The sequence below is a fragment of the Salvelinus fontinalis genome, chromosome 19 (assembly GCF_029448725.1).
Source record: "Salvelinus fontinalis isolate EN_2023a chromosome 19, ASM2944872v1, whole genome shotgun sequence".
NCBI lineage: Eukaryota > Metazoa > Chordata > Actinopteri > Salmoniformes > Salmonidae > Salvelinus > Salvelinus fontinalis.
Window position 1 is genome coordinate 47,107,804 of NC_074683.1, and position 19,770 is coordinate 47,127,573.

A 19,770-nucleotide genomic window follows, 5' to 3' on the forward strand; every position below is an offset into this window, starting at 1 on the left:
AATAAGCTTTTTGTGTGTATGAAACATTTGGGGATATTATATTTGAGTACTTATGGTTTTGTACACTGGCTTCAAACAGCTGAAAATACTATGTTTATGGTTATAGAAAATATATTGCACAGCAGTTTAGATGGTACAATGATCTTCACACTATACTTGCTTGTTTTGTCACATCAACTGAAATTAGGAGAATGATCCTAATTTTAGCAACCAGGAAAAGGTGGAGCGATTTCTGCATAGTGGATCTTTAAATAAAAATCACAGGCTGTAAATATGCCAATACAGTTTCACAAACGTACAGTGGGGCAAAAACGTATTTAGTCAGCCACCAACTGTGCAAGTTCTCCCACTTAAAAAGATGAGAGGCCTGTAATTTTCATCATAGGTACACTTCAACTATGACAGACAAAATTATTTTTTTTAAATCCAGAAAATCACATTGTAGGATTTTTAATGAATTTATATGGTGGAAAATAAGTATTTGGTCAATAACAAAAGTTTATCTCAATACGTTGTTATATACCCTTTGTTGGCAATGACAGAGGTCAAACATTTTATGTAAGTCTTCACAAGGTTTTCACACACTGTTGCTGGTATTTTGGCCCATTCCTCCATACAGATCTCCTCTAGAGCAGTGATGTTTTGGGGCTGTTACTGGGCAACATGGACTTTCAACTCCCTCCAAAGATTTTCTATGGGGTTGAGATCTGGAGACTGGCTAGGCCACTCCAGGACCTTGAAATGCTTCTTACGAAGCCACTCCTTCGTTGCCCGGGCGGTGTGTTTGGGATCATTGTCATGCTGAAATACCCAGTCACGTTTCATCTTCAATTCCCTTGCTGATGGAAGGAGGTTTTCACTCAAAATCTCACGATACATGGCCCCATTCATTCTTTCCTTTACACGGATCAGTCGTCCTAGTCCCTTTGCAGAAAAACAGCCCCAAAGCATGATGTTTCCACCCCCATGCTTCACAGTAGGTATGGTGTTCTTTGGATGCAACTCAGCATTCTTTGTCCTCCAAACACAACAAGTTGAGTTTTTACCAAAAAAGTTATATTTTGGTTTCATCTGACCATATGACATTCTCCCAATCTTCTTCTGGATCATCCAAATGCTCTCTAGCAAACTTCAGACGGGCCGTCTGGCACTGCAGGATTTGAGTCCCTGGCGGCGTAGTGTGTTACTGATGGTAGGCTTTGTTACTTTGGTCCCAGCTCTCTGCAGGTCATTCACTAGGTCCCCCCGTGTGGTTCTGGGATTTTTGCTCACCGTTCTTGTGATCATTTTGACCCCACGGGGTGAGATCTTGCGTGGAGCCCCAGATCGAGGGAGATTATCAGTGGTCTTGTATGTCTTCCATTTCCTAATAATTGCTCCCACAGTTGATTTCTTCAAACCAAGCTGCTTACCTATTGCAGATTCAGTCTTCCCAGTCTGGTGCAGGTCTACAATTTTGTTTCTGGTGTCCTTTGACAGCTCTTTGGTCTTGGCCATAGTGGAGTTTGGAGTGTGACTGTTTGAGGTTGTGGACAGGTGTCTTTTATACTGATAACAAGTTCAAACAGGTGCCATTAATACAGGTAACGAGTGGAGGACAGAGGAGCCTCTTAAAGAAGAAGTTACAGGTCGTGAGAGCCAGAAATCTTGCTTGTTTGTAGGTGACCAAATACTTATTTTCCACCATAATTTGCAAATAAATTCATAAAAAATCCTACAATGTGATTTTCTGGATTTTTTTCTCTCATTTCGTCTGTCATAGTTGAAGTGTACCTATGATGAACATTACAGGCCTCTCATCTTTTTAAGTGGGAGAACTTGCACAATTGGTGGCTGACTAAATACTTTTTTGCCATTATCAAAAACAAATGATGATTAGCAAATAAATATGCAAGACAAAATGTTTCCTGATTAACACAGCACATTTTACAAACATATGTATTGCTTTGCAAACAGTGGTCAAATATGTTTTTGTAATTGTAACAACATTTGTGACTCCATGGATTACATGTGACAGGCATTTTACATATTTGTGACTTGTATGACATTTGTGAGTTGCTGCAACGTGTACGCTGGGAGTTGGGAAGCAAGTTCAGGGAGTGCATAATTTAATAAACAAATGAACAAAACAAGAAACACGAACAACACACAGACAGGAAACTGAAACAGAAACAATGGGACCTGGGGAAGGAACCAAAGGGAATGACATATATAGGGCAGGGAAACAAGGAGGTGATGGAGTCCAGGTGAGTCTGATGACGGGCAGGTGCGCATAATGATGGTGACAGGTGTGCGCCATAATGAGCAGCCTGATGACCTAGAGGCCGTAGAGGGAGCACACGTGACAGTACCCCCTCCCCGATGCGCGGATCTAGCCGCCGGACGAAGACCAAAAAGACGATCCCGGGGATCAGGAGCGGACCGGTCACCCCTGCTGATGCGCGGGAACCTGTCGCCGGTTGGGACGCAGGAACCTGATGATCCGGTGGAAGCAGGGGACCCTGGCGATCCGGCGAAGGTATGAAAGCCCAACGAGCCGGTGGAAGCAGGGGAGCCTGGCCATCCGGCTGAGACGTGAGATGCTGACCATCCGGCTGAGGTGTGAGAGCCTGGCCATCCGGGCTGAGGCGTGAGAGCCTGACCATCCGGCTGAGGCGTGAGAGCCTGACTATCCGGCTGAGGCGTGAGAGCCTGACCATCCGGCTGAGGCGTGAGAGCATGACTATCCGGCTGAGGCGTGAAAGCCTGACTATCCGGCTGAGGCGTGAAAGCCTGTAGCGGCTTCCGAACCCGACGTCATTCCACCTGACACAAAAAAAACACTCCCTGATGCTTCCCTTAGGTGACGCGTTATTCTGTAATGATGTGCTGAGAGTCAGGAAGCAAGTTCAGGGAGTGAGTGTTTCAATAAATAAACGCAACTAAATACAAACCAATCAACACAAACAACACACAGACATGAAACAGAAACAATAACGCATGGGGAAGGAACCAAAGGGAGTGACAAATATAGGGAAGGTAATCAGAGAGGTGATGGAGTCTGAAGACGTGCAGGTGTGCTTAACGATGGTGACAGGTGTATTCCATACCGAGCAGCCTGGTGACCTAGAAGCCGGAGAGGGAGTGCACATGACAGTTGCTACATATTTGTGAGTTGCATTTTATGGATCAGTTTGTGCATAAATAATATACGGCATCCAGATTAGGACACCCTCAGTTCTCATAAAAATAAGATAAAAATGAATATATCACAATTTCTTTTAGAAATACATCTGTTTGATATCCTAGCTTCCTTTCCTATCTTAATTTCGTACTTAACTAGTTTCCTTTCAGTGATCCCATCCCATCCCTTCCTTTCCTCCCCTCCTTTGATTTCCTTGCTCTCTATCCTCCTTACCGAACTCCCTTTCCTTTCCTCATTTCATATCTTCCATTCCTACTTTCCTAGCTTCAGTTCCGTGATTCCTTTCCTATCCACCCCCCCTTTGCTTTCCTAGCGCTCTTTCCTCCTTTTCTTGCTCCATTTTCTTCCCTCTCCTCCTCTCCTATATCCATTTCCTCCTTTCCTAGATTCCTTTGCTTCCTTCTTTTCATCCCCTGCTTTGCTTTCCCCATCTTCCATTCCTCCTTTAATTTCTTCCTTTCCTCGCTTTATTTCCTCCGTTCCTTGCTCCCTTTACTTCCTAGTTTATTTTCTTCTACTTTCCTAGCTTCCTTTCCTCCTATCCTATGCATCTCTTCCTTCCTTTCTTCTCCTCCTTTCTAGATAACTTTCTTACTTTCCTAGCTCCCTTTCCTGCTTTCATTGCTTCCATTCTTCCCTAGCCTCCATTCAGCTCCTTTCCTAGATCCCTTTCCTCTTTTCCTAAATACCTTTCCTTGGAAAGGAGGAAAGGGAACTAGGAAAGGAAAGTTGGAAAGGAAGCTATGAATGGCGGAAAGGAAAATGAGCTAGAAGACGATTAGGAAGCTAGAAAAGGAATGTGGGAAGGGGATCTAGGAAAGGAGGAAAGGAAAGGGTGCTAGAAAAGGAAAGGAAGAAAGGGGGCTAGGAAATGAAGCTCAGAAAGGATAAGAGGATAGGAGCTAGGAAAGGAAAAGAGGAAAGGGTTCTGGGAAAGGAAAGGCGGAAAGGGAACTAGGAAATTATTAAATAAAGCTAGGAAAGGAAGAAAGTAAAGGAAATTAGGGAAGGACCAACAAAAAGAAGAAAGGAAGCTAGGTAAGAGGAAAGGAAAGAGAGTTGGTTAAGTATAGGAGGAAAGAGAGCGAGAAAAGCAAAGGACGGGAGGAAAGGAAGGGATCAAGGAAAGGCAGCTAGGAAAGGAAGATAGGAAAGACCAAGGAAAGAAAGAAAGGGAGCTAGAAAAGGATAGAAGGAAAGGGAGCTAGGAAAGCAGAGGAGTGGAGGAAAGGAAGGGATCAAGCAAAATAAGCTATAAAAGGAGGAAATTAAGTTAGAAATGCATCGGTTTTGTATCCTTTAAGTAATTATTTGATATATTCATGTTTACCTTATTTTTATGAGAATTTAGGATGTCCTATTCTGGATGCCGTATTTTAAATCTGCACAACTGGCAAATATGTGAGGCCACTCACAATATGTGGAGCAACTCACAAATGTAATGCAAGTCACATATTTTACCACTGTTGTGTTTTCAAAGCAAGAACATTTTTCTAAAATGTGCTGTGTTACAAAAAGACTTGTCTTGCATTTATTTGCTAATTGTCATTTGCTTTTGTTAATTATGACTTATTTGCTTTTGGACCATGACATATGTTTGTGAAACTCAATTGGCATATTTACAGACTATGATTTTTATTTAAAGGTTGCATTCTGTATTTTCAAAACACATATTTTGTTGGTGACTCACTACTCATACAGTATATTAAACATTTTGATAGAAATATATCTCCATAGATTTACCCAGTGAACTCAATCATGAGGACAACCTGTATGGACCTTTCCAAAGGATCCTTTTTTCATTGGTTGCACGCATTTAGAGGGAAACCAATGAAAAGAGAACTTCTCTCATAACCATATCTGAGAACTTCTCTCATAAACATAACTGTTATGAGAGAACAGTTTAGAATAATAGAATTGTTAGAATGGAAATTTGTCTTCTGCCTTTCCCAACACCCCCAGATACACACACACACACACACACACACACACACACACACACACACACACACACACACACACACACACACACACACACACACACACACACACACACACACACACACACACACACACGTGAAGCAGCACAAGGTCAGCCGCAGTGGAGCACCACTCCCCAGGGCCGTAACCAGGGTCTGCGTTTAAGTGAGGTCCGAAAGTTAAAGCTCATTTACTGCATTTCTATACAATTTAAGAACTGCTGTATCTTCATTCACCTTTCTTGATCCAGTATTTCCCACACTCAGTCCTGGGGACCTCAAGGGGTGCATTTTTTGGTTTTTGCCCTAGGACTATACAGCTGATTTAAATCATCAAAGCTTGGTGAAGAGTTCATTATTTGAATCAGCTGTGTAGTGCTCGGGCAAACAACTAAATATGCAATGCTTGGGGTCCCAAGGACCAAGTTTGGGAAACGCTGACATAGCCTATTAGCTATAAAATTAGCTGCTACATATTAACTCACATTAACTCAGCAGGAAAAGTATTTTATTAACAAAAAGTAAACAAATGAGTTTTCTTTACAGATTTTGGTTGTTGTTGCAGTTTTAAAGCTAATTTCTGGCAATTCTACAAATGTTGCCATGACTTATGTCATGTTAATATATCCGAGTGAGATTGACTAACACAATCAAATGGGGGGCCACATGGAGTTTAGGGCCTCTGGGCACATGTAATTCAGACATGATTACTACAAGTTTGGAAAGCTGGCCAGACTAACTAGACTAATTTACCAATCTAAAAAACATTAACTTACATGGGCTAATTGAGTGCCTGTCAGTGATTGACATATAACAAACGGAAGACTGCTGATGCACAACTAAGTTTCAAAATTGCACCTTGTGAATCCTACTATTCTAACTCAACAGGAAGTTTAGACTCTGACTGAGTTCCCCCCAAAAAATAAAACACACACACATATACACACACCTACTCATTACGGGGTCTTTATTTGTACTCTTCTCTACATTGTAGGATAATAGTGAAGACATAAAAACTATTAAATAACACACATAGAATCATGTAGAAACCAAAAAAGTGTTAAATCAAAATATATTTTATATTTGAGATTCTTCGAAGTAGCCACCTGTAAGAACCAACGCTGGAGATGAGAAGCAGACACGAAGTGTTGAACATTTCATTTAGCACAGACATGGAACAGCGTCAGAACCAGGTAATACACAGACAAACCATACATATTCATTGATGAATTATTGTTGGCTCAGAATTTATTATTATACGTGATCTTCCTGTCTGGGTTGACGCCCCCCTTGGGTTGTGCCGTGGCGGAGATCTTTGTGGGCTATACTCGGCCTTGTCTCAGGATGGTAAGTTGGTGGTTGAAGATATCCCTCTAGTGGTGTGGGGGCTGTGCTTTGGCAAAGTGGGTGGGGTTATATCCTTCCTGTTTGGCTCTGTCCGGGGGTATCATCGGATGGGGCCACAGTGTCTCCTGACCCCTCCTGTCTCAGCCTCCAGTATTTATGCTGCAGTAGTTTATGTGTCGGGGGGCTAGGGTCAGTCTGTTATATCTGGAGTACTTCTCCTGTCTTATCCAGTGTCCTGTGTGAATTTAAGTATGCTCTCTCTAATTCTCTCTTTCTCTCTTTCTTTCTCTCTCTCGGAGGACCTGAGCCCTAGGACCATGCCTCAGGACTACCTGGCATGATGACTCCTTGCTGTCCCCAGTCCACCTGGCCGTGCTGCTGATCCAGTTTCAACTGTTCTGCCTGCGGCTATGGAACCCTGACCTGTTCACCGGGCGTGCTACCTGTCCCAGACCTGCTGATTTCAACTCTCTAGAGACCGCAGGAGCGGTAGAGATACTCTTAATGATCGGCTATGAAAAGCCAACTGACATTTACTCCTGAGGTGCTGACTTGCTGCACCCTCGACAACTACTGTGATTATTATTATTTGACCATGCTGGTCATTTATGAACATTTGAACATCTTGGCCATGTTCTGTTATAATTTCCACCCGGCACAGCCAGAAGAGGACTGGCCACCCCTCATAGCCTGGTTCCTCTCTAGGTTTCTTCCTAGGTTTTGGCCTTTCTAGGGAGTTTTTCCTAGCCACCATGCTTCTACACCTGCATTGCTTGCTGTTTGGGGTTTTAGGCTGGGTTTCTGTACAGCACTTTGAGATATCAGCTGATGTAAGAAGGGCTATATAAATACATTTGATTTGATTTGATTATTATCAGTAGTAATCACCAACACATTAATTGCATACTACAGTGACTTCAGAAAGTATTCACACACCTTTACTTTTCCACATTTTGATGTTACAGCTTGAATTTAAAATTGATTAAATGTAGATTTTTTCTGTTACTGGCCATAATGTCAAAATTGAATGATGTTTTTAACATTTTTACAAATTCATTAAAATGACAAGCTGAAATGTCTTGAGTGAATAAGTATTCAACCCCTTTTTTATGGCAAGCCTAAATAAGTTAAGGAGTAAAAATGTGAATGACTACCTCATCTCTGTACCCCACACATACAATTATCTGTAAGGTCCTTCAGTCGAGCAGTGAATTTCAAACACAGAGTCAACCACAACGACCAGAGAGGTTTTCAGTGCCTCGCAAAGAAGGGCACCTATTGTTAGATGGGTAAAAAAACTGGGAAAAAATACACTGAATATCCCTTTGAGCATGGTGAAGTTATTCATTACATTTTGGATGGTGTATCAATACATCGAGTCACTACAAAGATACAGGCAACCATAACTCAGTTGCCAGAGAGGAAGGAAACCACTCAGTGATTTCACCATGAGGCCAATGGTGACTTTAAAATGATTACAGAGTTTAGTGGCTGTGATAGGAGACAACTGAGGATGGATCAACAACATTGTAGTTACTCTACAATACTGTACAGAATAAAAAATATTCCAAAACATGAATCCTGTTTGCAACAAGTCATTAAAGTAATACTGCCAAAATATGGTAAAGCAATTAACTTTTAGTCCTGAATACAAAGTTGTATTTTTGTGGCAAATCCAATACAACACATTACTGAGTACCACTCTCCATATTTTCAAGTATAGTGGTGGCTGCATCATGTTATGGGTATGCTTATAATCGTTAAGTACTGGGGAGATTTTCAGGATAAAAAACAAACGTAATGGAGCTACAGTAAGCACAGGCAAAATCCTAGAGGAAAACCTGGTTCACTCTGCATTCCATCAGACACTAGGAAATTAATTTACCTTTCAGGAGGACAATAACCTAAAACACAAGGCGGAATCTACTGTACACTGGAATTGCTTACCAAGTAGACAGTGAATGTTCCTGAGTGGTCGAGTTACAGTTTTGATTGAAATCTACCTGAAAACCGATGGCAGGACCTGAAAATGATGGGCAAATTATGCAAAATCCAGGTATGGAAAGCTTTTAGAGATTTACCCAGAAAGACTCACAGCTGTAATCGCTGCCAAAGGTGCTTCTACAAAGTATTGACCCAGGGGTGTAAATATTTATGTAAATTAGATATTTCTGTATTTCATTCTCAATAAATGTACATTCATTTCTAAAAACATGTTTTCACTTTTTCATTATGAGGTAGTGTGTGTAGATGGGTGAGAAAAAAATATTTAATCCATTTTGCATTCAGGCTGTAACACAACAAAATGTGGACTAAATCAAGGGGTATGAATGCTTTATGAAAGCACTGTATACTACAAATACATATTATGTGTTAGGTTTGTTTATGTGTTAGGTTTGTATAATAAAGATACTTCTAATGGCGTTGAAGGAAACATCGTGATATTTGCACTGAAACTGAAGCTATTTGCAAGTCTAAAGCAATCATATTTATACCATGAATTCTGTGAATTAACATTAACTCAAATAAAACTAAATGGGATTATGCTGAGCGGGGCGAAAGGCCAGACAGTAGGTCCAACTATTGACTCCCAGTGAGTGCAGAGCCCCTCGAACACAGCGCCACTCTTGTCTATCTGGTGACTATCATTCCCAATTGATTTGTGATCTAGAGCAGATTTTTGACTACAACCACGCATTGTTCATTTGCTTCCATATTGTAACATTTTTAAGTCGAATATGTCTACTGTATATGTCTGTAAACTGTAACCAATCTTTAGCTCATCAAACTTTGAGGAGACTGACTCAGAGGAATGTAAATATAGATGAAATGGAATGTTAAACATTTTTCAGAATATGCTCTCTTTATTTTTATCTTGGCCTATTGATTATCTAATTGTTTGCCGAAATTTACATTGGGTGGCATGCGTAATTTTACGTATGCGTAATTTACACAAATTTAATAACTAATCAATTTCAAATTAGCCTGGATTAGGCTACAAAAATGGGTCTTATCATTTTCTTATAACGCATTATAAACGATAATATAATTACGGAGCAGTTGTCTGAAATTATGAAATAAACCAAAAATAAACAGTAATAAGTAACCTTGTGAAATACTATTTAAAGTTAAAGCGCAGGAATCCATCCATGAAACCAAGTGACACAAAGAGAAGACCCAGATTGAACCAGTTGGAATCATAGATGACAACATACCCTCAAAACATGACCAGTAACTCTCAATAGCATATGTGAATAATGCACACAACCCAGATTAGGCTGGAAGTTTAATGATCATGTCAAATCCCATTGAACCTATACTGTGTCAACAATAGCCTACCACAGCAAACATGCAGGGCATCCTACCAGGAATTAGATCATATAGAGTTGAGCAAGTGGCAAACCCAGTGACAAACCCAAAAGAAGATCAGTAATTCAGTACCATCCATGCCATACAATCCAAAATCCACATTACCTTTTTGCTGTCTGGCAGCGCGCAGAGCTTGCTGCCCCCTGTCAAAGAACCAGACCTATTCTGTCCGATAGTTCCCTGCTGTGGCGACATGGTTTCCATCAAGGCTACTACAGTAGATCGACTTGGAGACTGCTGCTGCTTCAAACCACAGCGCACGTATTCATATTCCCATTGCATCCAAAGTTATCCAGCGACAGGACCAAACGAATAAAGAGGTAAACCGGTGAGAAATTCATAATTCACGGCAATATAACGGGTAAAAAGGAGACAAGACGCGTTAAATAAACCTGGACTGAGTTCATCACTGAAAGCTCAAAGAACGCATTGACAAATTATCATTTCTAATCGCTGTCAACGAGATCCACACGGAGTCTTTCGGTCTGAAGCAGTGTAGTCGTTTCGGCTCAAACCCATGCGTAGGTTTGCCTCTACAGTCTGAACTGAGGGCGGTCCTAGCGCCGCTGGGTGCCTAAACATGAACATTTGCTCTAATAGAGAGGTAACTGTTCTAGCTCATAAATCACATGCAAACCGTTTGCAGACCAGGTGAAGGAATGCGCTCTGCATGCCAAGAATAACATGACTAATGCAAAATCATTTGCGAAGTATGAATTTTCTACTGTATAGACATGACACAGTCCACCCCACTCTCTGTATGCACACCCAATAGAGTTGGTCTGTTTGCCTTCAAACAACCTGTATACATGTCTCAATTTACTAGGAAAAACTGCGTGGAAGAGGAAAAATATAGTCACAGGCCTACAATAAGTTGATACATTAATTTATAACTGCTCAATTAAGCCAAACCTGTAAAACAATACTAAACGTACTGTGCCATTTAATACAATGTGTGAGATATGACACACTAGTGAGGACTGACACTATTTATCTTTAACCAAAACGTTGGCAGGTGGCTGATTTTTACAGTATGGTTGTATTCTGCCTCGCCACGCTAGCTTCACCCTCACGTGCTAGCAAGCAATTACTGTTCCAAAAGTAATAAAAATAATGTTTTTTATGATCTTTTACCTAATGGTGGCACTATAAACATACGCAAATTCCAAATTCCCACGTGCCATACCTTAATTTTTCGTGTTACAGGAAGCATATACACATGACCCGTTTCAGGAATCTAGGCATATGTCGCAAGTCACAACTTCACAGGAGAGCCATTTGAACGTTTTAAATGTTTTTTGAAATTGCATTTTTAACAGAAATGCCTTCTGGAACATGAACTTTCATGTGTCTTAATAACAAATGTTTATGCTATCTGTAAATACGAATAAAATTGTTAAATTACGAGCCTTGTTGGTTAAGCCACAGAAAAAGTCAGCAACCTTCCCACTAGCCATGCTTGGCCGAGATAATGAGTGGGCTGGACATGCCGAGAGAGGAGTGCGGATTGGTCTGCAATATAGAAGTCTTCTGTGTATTTGAGCTGGTCAGTCTGTGTTGGTAATCCTGTCGAATGCGGCTTTTTAAAAACTAAGGGCAACCGTAGCATAGCATTCGTGACAGTGAGACGCGTCCATCATGCATGATGCTGTATACAGGTAAGATAGTGCAGCGTTAGCTAGCTACATTTACAGATATTACACGTTTCTAATTTTGACAGAAAGTGGTTTCATTTCAAGCTAAAGTGTACTGTTAGCTAGCTAGCTAACGTTAGCTGGCTGGCTCCCTAGCTGACGTTATTATTTGTATCCCAGAGCTGTTTGCTTGGACAGTTAGAGCCTAATGTTAGCTAGCTAACATTGAACTTGGTTGGTTAGCTCCCAGCATATTCATGCAGTGTAGTAACTACATTATTTGGCACTATGTTCATTGTTGTTTAACTAGCTAACATTAGCTGGCTGGCTCGTTAGCCAACGTTACGTGACGCGTGTGATCTTACACGTTGCTTACATAGCTAGGTTCATTGTTTACTTAGCTAGGTAGCTACATGTCTTAAGCTAAAGTGTACAACACCTGTTGAATATGGCCAGTGTCAGTAAACGTCTGCAAAAAAGCGTAATGAAATTGTTGCCAGCAGAGCTGGTTAGTCTGTTTTCATGTTATCCATAGGTAAACAAATCATCAGCCAGAGGGTCATGTTTGCGCTCTGAATGCTCTGAGAGGAAAACGAGATGGGTGGGGCTAAAACTTAAGAGGGTGTGAACGATGCTGAATGGGTGTAGACAAAGAAGAGCTCTTCACTAAATACCAAAACATTCAAAGGACATTTTCTCAAAAGTGAGTTTACAAGTTTATCAACTTTCAAAGCAGAATTACTTTCCCATTGTTCCTCAAAAATGCATTGTATGATATACCATTTTGTAGCTCTGAGTCTTTACTTTACACTTTGTTGCTTTTATGAATTTTGTCTTGCTGCTTTTTGTTCTATGTTGCTCTGTCTGTATGCTACGTCTTGATTGTCCTATGTAGCTCTGTCTGTATGCTATGTCTTGCTTGTCCTATGTTGCTCTGCGTGTGCTCACTGCTCAATGATTGTCTATATTGTAATTGTTTTTAATAACCTGCCCAGGGACTGCGGTTGAAAATGACCCGGCTGGCTAAAACCGGCACTTCTACTAAAATGTTGATTAATGTGCACTGTCCCTGTAAAAATAAAATAAACAACTTTTATCCAATGTAAAAACACAATTTCAAATTTTGCTACATAAGACCGAATCCAGGTGGTGAGTCACATACGAGGAGATAGCTGAAGTCTCTACGTATCCATTGATGTAAATATATCCTCTGTCTGATTACCAGTTTGTCCACTAGATGGCAGTAGGAGATCACATGACATCTCTTGGCCACTTGAAACCAGTTGCGTCTGGTTTGGGTAGTGAGTCACTGTGCCAAACGGATTTTCAAGCCTGACATCTTAAAAGGACCATAGCAATCAGGGCTTTCAATTACATTGCCAGAAGTAAGATTTGAGTTCGATTTCCAAAAAGACAAGGTTTGTAGCTTTCAAATGATATGTCACTTTCGATTTTCTGATCGAAAGTGACTCACCGGACCCTGTACAGGGCCCAAAACAACCACTCAGAGTTTAACAGGTCCTAATTCTCCTAACCTGATATGTTTATTCTCCTAACCTGCTGTGTAAGTTCTCCTAACCTGCTATTAAAAGTCAAATCTGATGTTAATTTGGCAAAAGCTGGATCCCTTCTAGCCATGAACCGCTCCTTCGTCCATGCTTGCGTCACCCAATGGTCCACCCGATCACTTCACTTCCCTCCATTGAAAATGAATGGCACTCTGTTGTTTCATCGCTCCCACCTTGTTATGTGTAAATGAACTGTCAGACCAGAGATAGCGCTCACTCAGTCCCTTTGATCATCAGTCTGGTGGTCTGCAATGGCGCTCATGTGGATGTCAGGTGAGCAGATGGACTTTCCCTGGAACCCACCTTGACAGACAGATTCACAAAAATGCCACATTCATTTGTTGAGTAAATTATCAATTTCTTGTCACAAAAGTGGCCAACTCATTTTTGTTCTTGCTTCCAAACTACACTTTAATTTCCTTGTTTATGGGTGAATTTACTGTTTCTCAGACTACCCATGAAAAGCATGTCTCAATGGATAAACCAAAACTACACAAGTTTGGGTGTGTCAGAAATGTGGTTTGAGTTGCCAGTGGCGGACCATGTTTTGGTGTGGCATAGGCAATGTGTTTCCCCATATTTTCAACTCACTCATGAGTCGTGACAGTTGTTTTGAAAGACTAATGAAGCAGTAGGACTATGGCGCTGGTATAGACTAGTCACCTGAGTCACAGAATAGCCTATGACTATTAGGCCTTGATATCGTCCCAAAATGAAGCCTTTTTTGAAGATACCACATTTGCAAGTGTTGCGGCTGACTATTTATCATAATGTCTAGTCTAGTTTCCTAGTTGGCACAGCAACAATGTGATATACACCTCATGGTCTGTGCCTCCCTCGGTCATTGTCAGTTCAAGGGGAAAGGGAGTTTAATTGCATCAGGGATTCTCCCTAGAAACAAGAATCAATATGTGTCTTCTTGAATGTCATCTGACATTTGCTTTGAAGAGCGACAAAGACTATTCTCCGTCAAGGTCTGGCGAGTGTTTGGAAACCAAACCTGGGGAAGGTATGGAGTTGAACAATTATCTATTTCAGTGAGGGAAAATTACTATTGACCTGGTATTTTTTTCAAGCCTGACACTCTTTCTATATAAACCAACTGCTGGCATTTGATCTTATCTCATCTTATCGTTTATAAGCAACGATTAAAACAAGACAGCATGTTTCTTAAATACCTGCCACATAAAAATATGTAATTTTATCTTATCAAATACTTCCCTCGACATCCACACCCTTACTATCAAGTAGGTTGATGTTACAGAATTGGATCAGAATGTTGACACTAGACCTGATGACATACACACGCACACACTTCTCAGAGAGGGGAGAAAGGAGAGGAAAGGTTGGCCTGGCTGACATACAGGAGAGGATGAAAGGTTCAGAGGTTGTTTTTTAGTGTTTGGGCAGAGAGCAGACGCTGGGACCCGACAGACAGACAGACAGACAGACAGCATCCGCTTTGGGAATGGGAACTCTCCACTTTGGAAAGCTCTGAATCCCCATGTCAGTCACAAAAATAGGGATATTTTCCCCTCAATCATTCCTAGTCTGAAACCCCAGTGACAAACACCGGGAAGAAAATGAAAGGCAAAAATGTCAACATCACCCTGCCGTAGTCTCTATTTCTCTCTCGGCCTCTTAATGCTTCTTTAAACATTGTGGCCGAGAAGCCAGGATAAGAGTTAGTGATGGGAGATTTGGAGGAGAGAGATGTAGAGACAGACTGAGAAGGAGAATGGAGACTGAGGGAAAGACAGGGCTCATGGTTGAAGTGACCATAGAGGAGGCAGAGATACACACAGAGACAAACAGAACAAGACAGAGACTGTGGGTTTATGAGTCTGTTGGTCAAAAACAATACTCTGGGAGAAAGGGTCTGTAGGCTTACCATGGGTTAGCCTCTTACAGACAGATACAGTGCATTCGGGAAATATTCAGACCCCATGACTTTTTCCACATTTTGTTACGTTATGGCCTTATTCTAAAATGTATTAAATATTTATTTTTTTCATCAATCTACACACAACACCCCATAATGACTAAGTGAAAACAGTTGTATTTTTATTTTTGCATTTTAAGAAAAATTAAAACTGAAATACCCTTTTTACATAAGTATTCAGACCCTTTGCTATGAGACTCAAAATTGAGCTCAGATACATCCTGTTACCATTGATCATCCTTGAGATGTTTCTACAACTTGATTGGAGTCCACCTGTGGTAAATTCAATTGATTGGACATGATTTGGAAAGGCACACACCTGTCTATATAAAGTCCCACAGTTGACAGTGCATGTCAGAGCAAAAACCAAGACATGAGGTCAAAGAAATTGTTCGTAGAGCTCCGAGACAGGATTGTGTCGAGGCACAGATCTGGGGAAGGGTACCAAAACATATCTGCAGCATTAGTGGTGGCAGCATCAAGCTGTGAGGATGTTTTTCAACGGCAGGGACTGGGAGACTAGTTAGGATTGAGGGAAAGATGAACAGAGAAAAGTACTCTGTGCTGCCACCACCATGCTTCCTCGTAAGGATGGTGCCAGGTTTCCTCCAGACATGATGCTTGGCATTCATGCCAAAGAGTTCAATGATGACAACCTGCTCCAGAGTGCTCAGGACCCCAGAGTGGGTGTGAAGGTTCACCTTCCAACAGAACAAGGACCCTAAGAACACAGCCAAAACAATGCAGGAGTGGCTTCGGGACAAGTCTCTGAATGTCCTGAGTGGCCCAGCCAGAGCCCGAACTTGAACCCGATAGAACATCTCTGGGGAGACCTGAAAATAGTTGTGCAGCGACACGCCCCATCCAACCTGGCAGAGCTTGAGATGACCTGCAGAGAAAAATGAGAGAAACTCCCCAAATACAGGTGTGCCAAGCTTGTAGCGTCATACCCAAGAAGACTCAAGGCTGTAATCGCTGCCAAAGGTGCTTCAACAAAGTACTAAGTAAAGGATCTGAATATTTATGTAAATGTGATATTTCCGTTTTTGATTTCTAGAAACCTGTTTTTGCTTTGTTATTATTGGGTATTGTGTGTAGATCGATGATACAGTTTTTTTTATTAATCCATTTTAGAATAATGCTGTAACATAACAAAATGTGGAAAAAGTCAAGGAGTCTGAATACTTTCCAAATGCACTGTATATATACAGGAAACAGACAGGCATAATTACAGAGAGAGACAGAGGGACACAGGCAGTCTGGCCGACAGTCATAGACAGAGACACAGAGGGACAGTCAGTCAGAAACACAGGGACAGGGAGAGTCAGACAGTCTTAGCCTGTCACATCTGCTCTCCTGTGGACACATACACTCTGCCCCTCACCCAGCTAATCTGATAAACTACACTACATAGAGAGCTGGCTATTCTAATTACTGACTGTGCTCATTGGTAGAGAGCATCCGTGTGCGTGTGCGTGTGTACACTGCACAGACCAGAGAGGACAGGCTCTATGAGGATGCGGTGACTCGGTTTATGTCATCCCCTTGGGATGGAATGGCCGACTGTTTATGTTTCACAGAGGGGTCAACCTGGTGTTAGAGGAGACGGATAAACGGAACAGGGGATAACCCAGGACCTGTTGTGGGTGTGATGATTTAGTTGACTAAATGTAAGCCCGGAGGTCCTATGTTTACTGTAAGGGAGCAGCCTCTGGGCCACAGAGTGGAATTAACCAATTAATGAGGTAATGCAATCATTGGTTTTGGGAAGCAAGGTAGAAATTAAATGGGGGCTGGGGGGAGGGGAAAGTTCAGGAAATGTCCTCTATATTGCTATTGCTACACCAAACACCAACAAAGCTGTAGCACTATCTGTCCTGGCATGTCACTGACAGTAGATTGACCACAGAGGTTTTCATCCAGCCAGGTATGCATGACCGCACTTTCTCTCTGTTAGGACGGTCAAGACAAGTAGCCAACAAAGTCAGGCTAATCTTGACCATTTAGAAGAGGGAGGATTTTGGAGGAGTGTGTTTATCTATGGCAGGCTGGCTTATCACTGGTGATGGCTTTGTACGTCAGTGCTAACGTTTGAGCACTATGTGTGTGTGAGCTGCCATCAGCGCCAGGGACCTCTTATCATCCTCTCAGGGGTGAAGGGTCAAGCCCTGCATTCCAGCAGGGGTCAGGATCATTAGACAAAGGTCACCCCTGACTTCACTCAGAGGACAGACGGTGGAAGGTTTGGTGAAGTGGTCAGGCTGAGTGGTTGGCTAAACGTATCCATACTCTTTGGTAAATGTACGCCAGGGTTGGACAACTAACACACCTTCTTCTAACTGAAGGATGAACCATGAATAGTTGATAATTTTAAATCAGTTGTGTTAGTGCTGGTCTGAAAAAAAAACTTCACATAATATGGATACAGTATATCTAAGTGTATACAGTATATCTAAGTGTATACAGTATATCTAAGTGTATACAGTATATCTAAGCTGTGGCACTGTGTACAGGACAGGAGCAGAAAGAATCACGTTCAATAGTGAGGGAGCGGTTCTGAAGAGTTGTAATTTTACGGCAGTCTGTTCCGTTGTGGGTTTGTTAACCAGCAAGAGGAGCGGGAAGGCATGGTTTGGATGGTATTAAAAGGCATGGTGTGTGTGTGTGTGTGTTTTAATGAGAGTGCACTGCTAGCCTTGCCCATTTACTGTGTAGGGACAGAAATAAAAGCAGAATTACAGTGTTGAAGTTTTTCCATCTTACATCCCAGAACCAACCCTCTCCAATGTAATCACACACACACACACACACACACACACACACACACACACACACACACACACACACACACACACACACACACACACACACACACACACACACACACACACACACACACACACACACACACACACACACACACACACACACACACACACACAGATACACACACACACACAACATGTTGTGTGGACTGAAACAGCATAAAACATGGTCAAATGAATTAGCCAGGTACAGTCATTTTTTTAAACATTAAGATCTAGGTTGGTCCATTTTTGGGTCATTTTTTTTATTTTTATTTTTTATTTTTTTATCCCATTTTCTCCCCAATTTTCGTGGTATCCAATCGCTAGTAATTACTACCTTGTCTCATCGCTACAACTCCCGTACGGGCACGGGAGAGACGAAGGTCGAAAGCCATGCGTTCTCCGAAGCACAACCCAACCAGCCGTACTGCTTCTTAACACAGCGCGCCTCCAACCCGGAAGCCAGCCGCACCAATGTGTCGGAGGAAACACCGTGTACCTGGCCCCCCTTGGTCGGCGCGCACTGCGCCCGGCTCGCCACAGGAGTCGCTGGAGCGCGATGAGACAAGGATATCCCTACCGGCCAAACCCTCCCTACCCCGGACGACGCTATGCCAATTGTGCGTCGCCCCACGGACCTCCCGGTCGCGGCCGGCTGCGACAGAGCCTGGGCGCGAACCCAGAGACTCTGGTGGCGCAGTTAGCACTGCGATGCAGTGCCCTAGACCACTGCGCCACCCGGGAGGCCCTGGGTCAAATTAACCAGTTATCTACACTACCGTTTAAAAGTTCGGGGTCACTTAGAAATGTCTTTGTTTTCCATGAAAACATACATGAAATGAGTTGCAAAATGAATATAGTCAAGATGTTGACAAAGTTATAAATAATGATTTTTATTTAAAAAAATAATTGTGTCCTTCAAACTTTGCTTTCGTCAAAGAATCCTCCACTTGCAGCATTCTAGTTGTCAATTTGTTGAGGTAATCTGAAGAGATTTCACCCCATGCTTCCTGAAGCACCTCCCACAAGTTGGGCGCTTCTTACGTACCATATGGTCCAGCTGCTCCCACAACAGCTCAATAGGGTTGAAATTCGGTGACTGTGCTGGACACTCCATTATAGACAGAATACCAGCTGACTGCTTCTTCCTTAAATAGTTATTGCATAGTTTGAAGCTGTGCTTTGGGTCGTTGTCCTGTTGTAGGAGGAAATTGGCTCCAATTAAACGCCATCCACAGGGTATGGCATGGCATTGCAAAATGGAGTGATAGCCTTCTTTCTTCAAGATTCCTTTCACCTTGTACAAATCTCCCACTTTACCACCACCAAAGCACGCCCATACCATCACATTGCCTCCACCATGCTTGACAGATGGCGTCAATCACTCTTCCAGCATATTTTCATGTTGTTTTCTCCTTCTCATGAATGTTCTTCTTTGTGATCCGAACACCTCAAACTTAGATTGGTCTGTCCATAACACTTTTTTCCAATCTTCCTCTGTCCAGTGTCTGTGTTCTTTTGTCCATCTTAATCTTTTATTTTTATTGACCAGTCTGAGATATAGCTTTTTCTTTGCAACTCTGCCTAGAAGGCCAGCATCCCGGAGTCGCCTCCTCACTGTTGACGTTGAGACTGGTGTTTTGCGGGTACTATTTAATGAAGCTGCCAGTTGAGGACTTGTGAGGAATCTGTTTCTCAAACTAGACACTCTAATGTACTTGTCCTCTTGCTCAGTTGTGCACCGGGGCCTCCCACTCCTCTTTCTATTCTGGTTAGAGCCAGTTTGCTCTATTCTGTGAAGGGAGTAGGACACAGTGTTGTACGAGATCTTCAGTTTCTTGGCAATTTCTCGCATGGAACAGCCTTTATTTCTCAGAACAAGAATAGACTGATAAGTTTCAGAAGAAGGTCTTTGTTTCTGGCCATTTTGAGCCTGTAAT

At 42.1% G+C, this 19,770-nt stretch overlaps 1 protein-coding gene across 2 annotated transcripts in view; it reads right to left on the reverse strand.

The window, feature by feature from the left end:
- Positions 1–19,770, reverse strand: part of LOC129816858 (rho GTPase-activating protein 20-like) — an 82,552-nt gene that overhangs the window by 41,517 nt on the left and 21,265 nt on the right. The window contains exon 1 of one of the 2 annotated variants that reach the window (XM_055871791.1): positions 9,985–10,401. The exons of the other annotated variant lie outside the window; for it this stretch is intronic. Coding sequence (XP_055727766.1) covers positions 9,985–10,161 — 177 coding nt within the window. The 5' untranslated portion in view covers positions 10,162–10,401. Of the gene's footprint in view, positions 1–9,984; positions 10,402–19,770 lie in introns of those variants that run through there. 2 annotated transcript variants of the gene reach the window in all.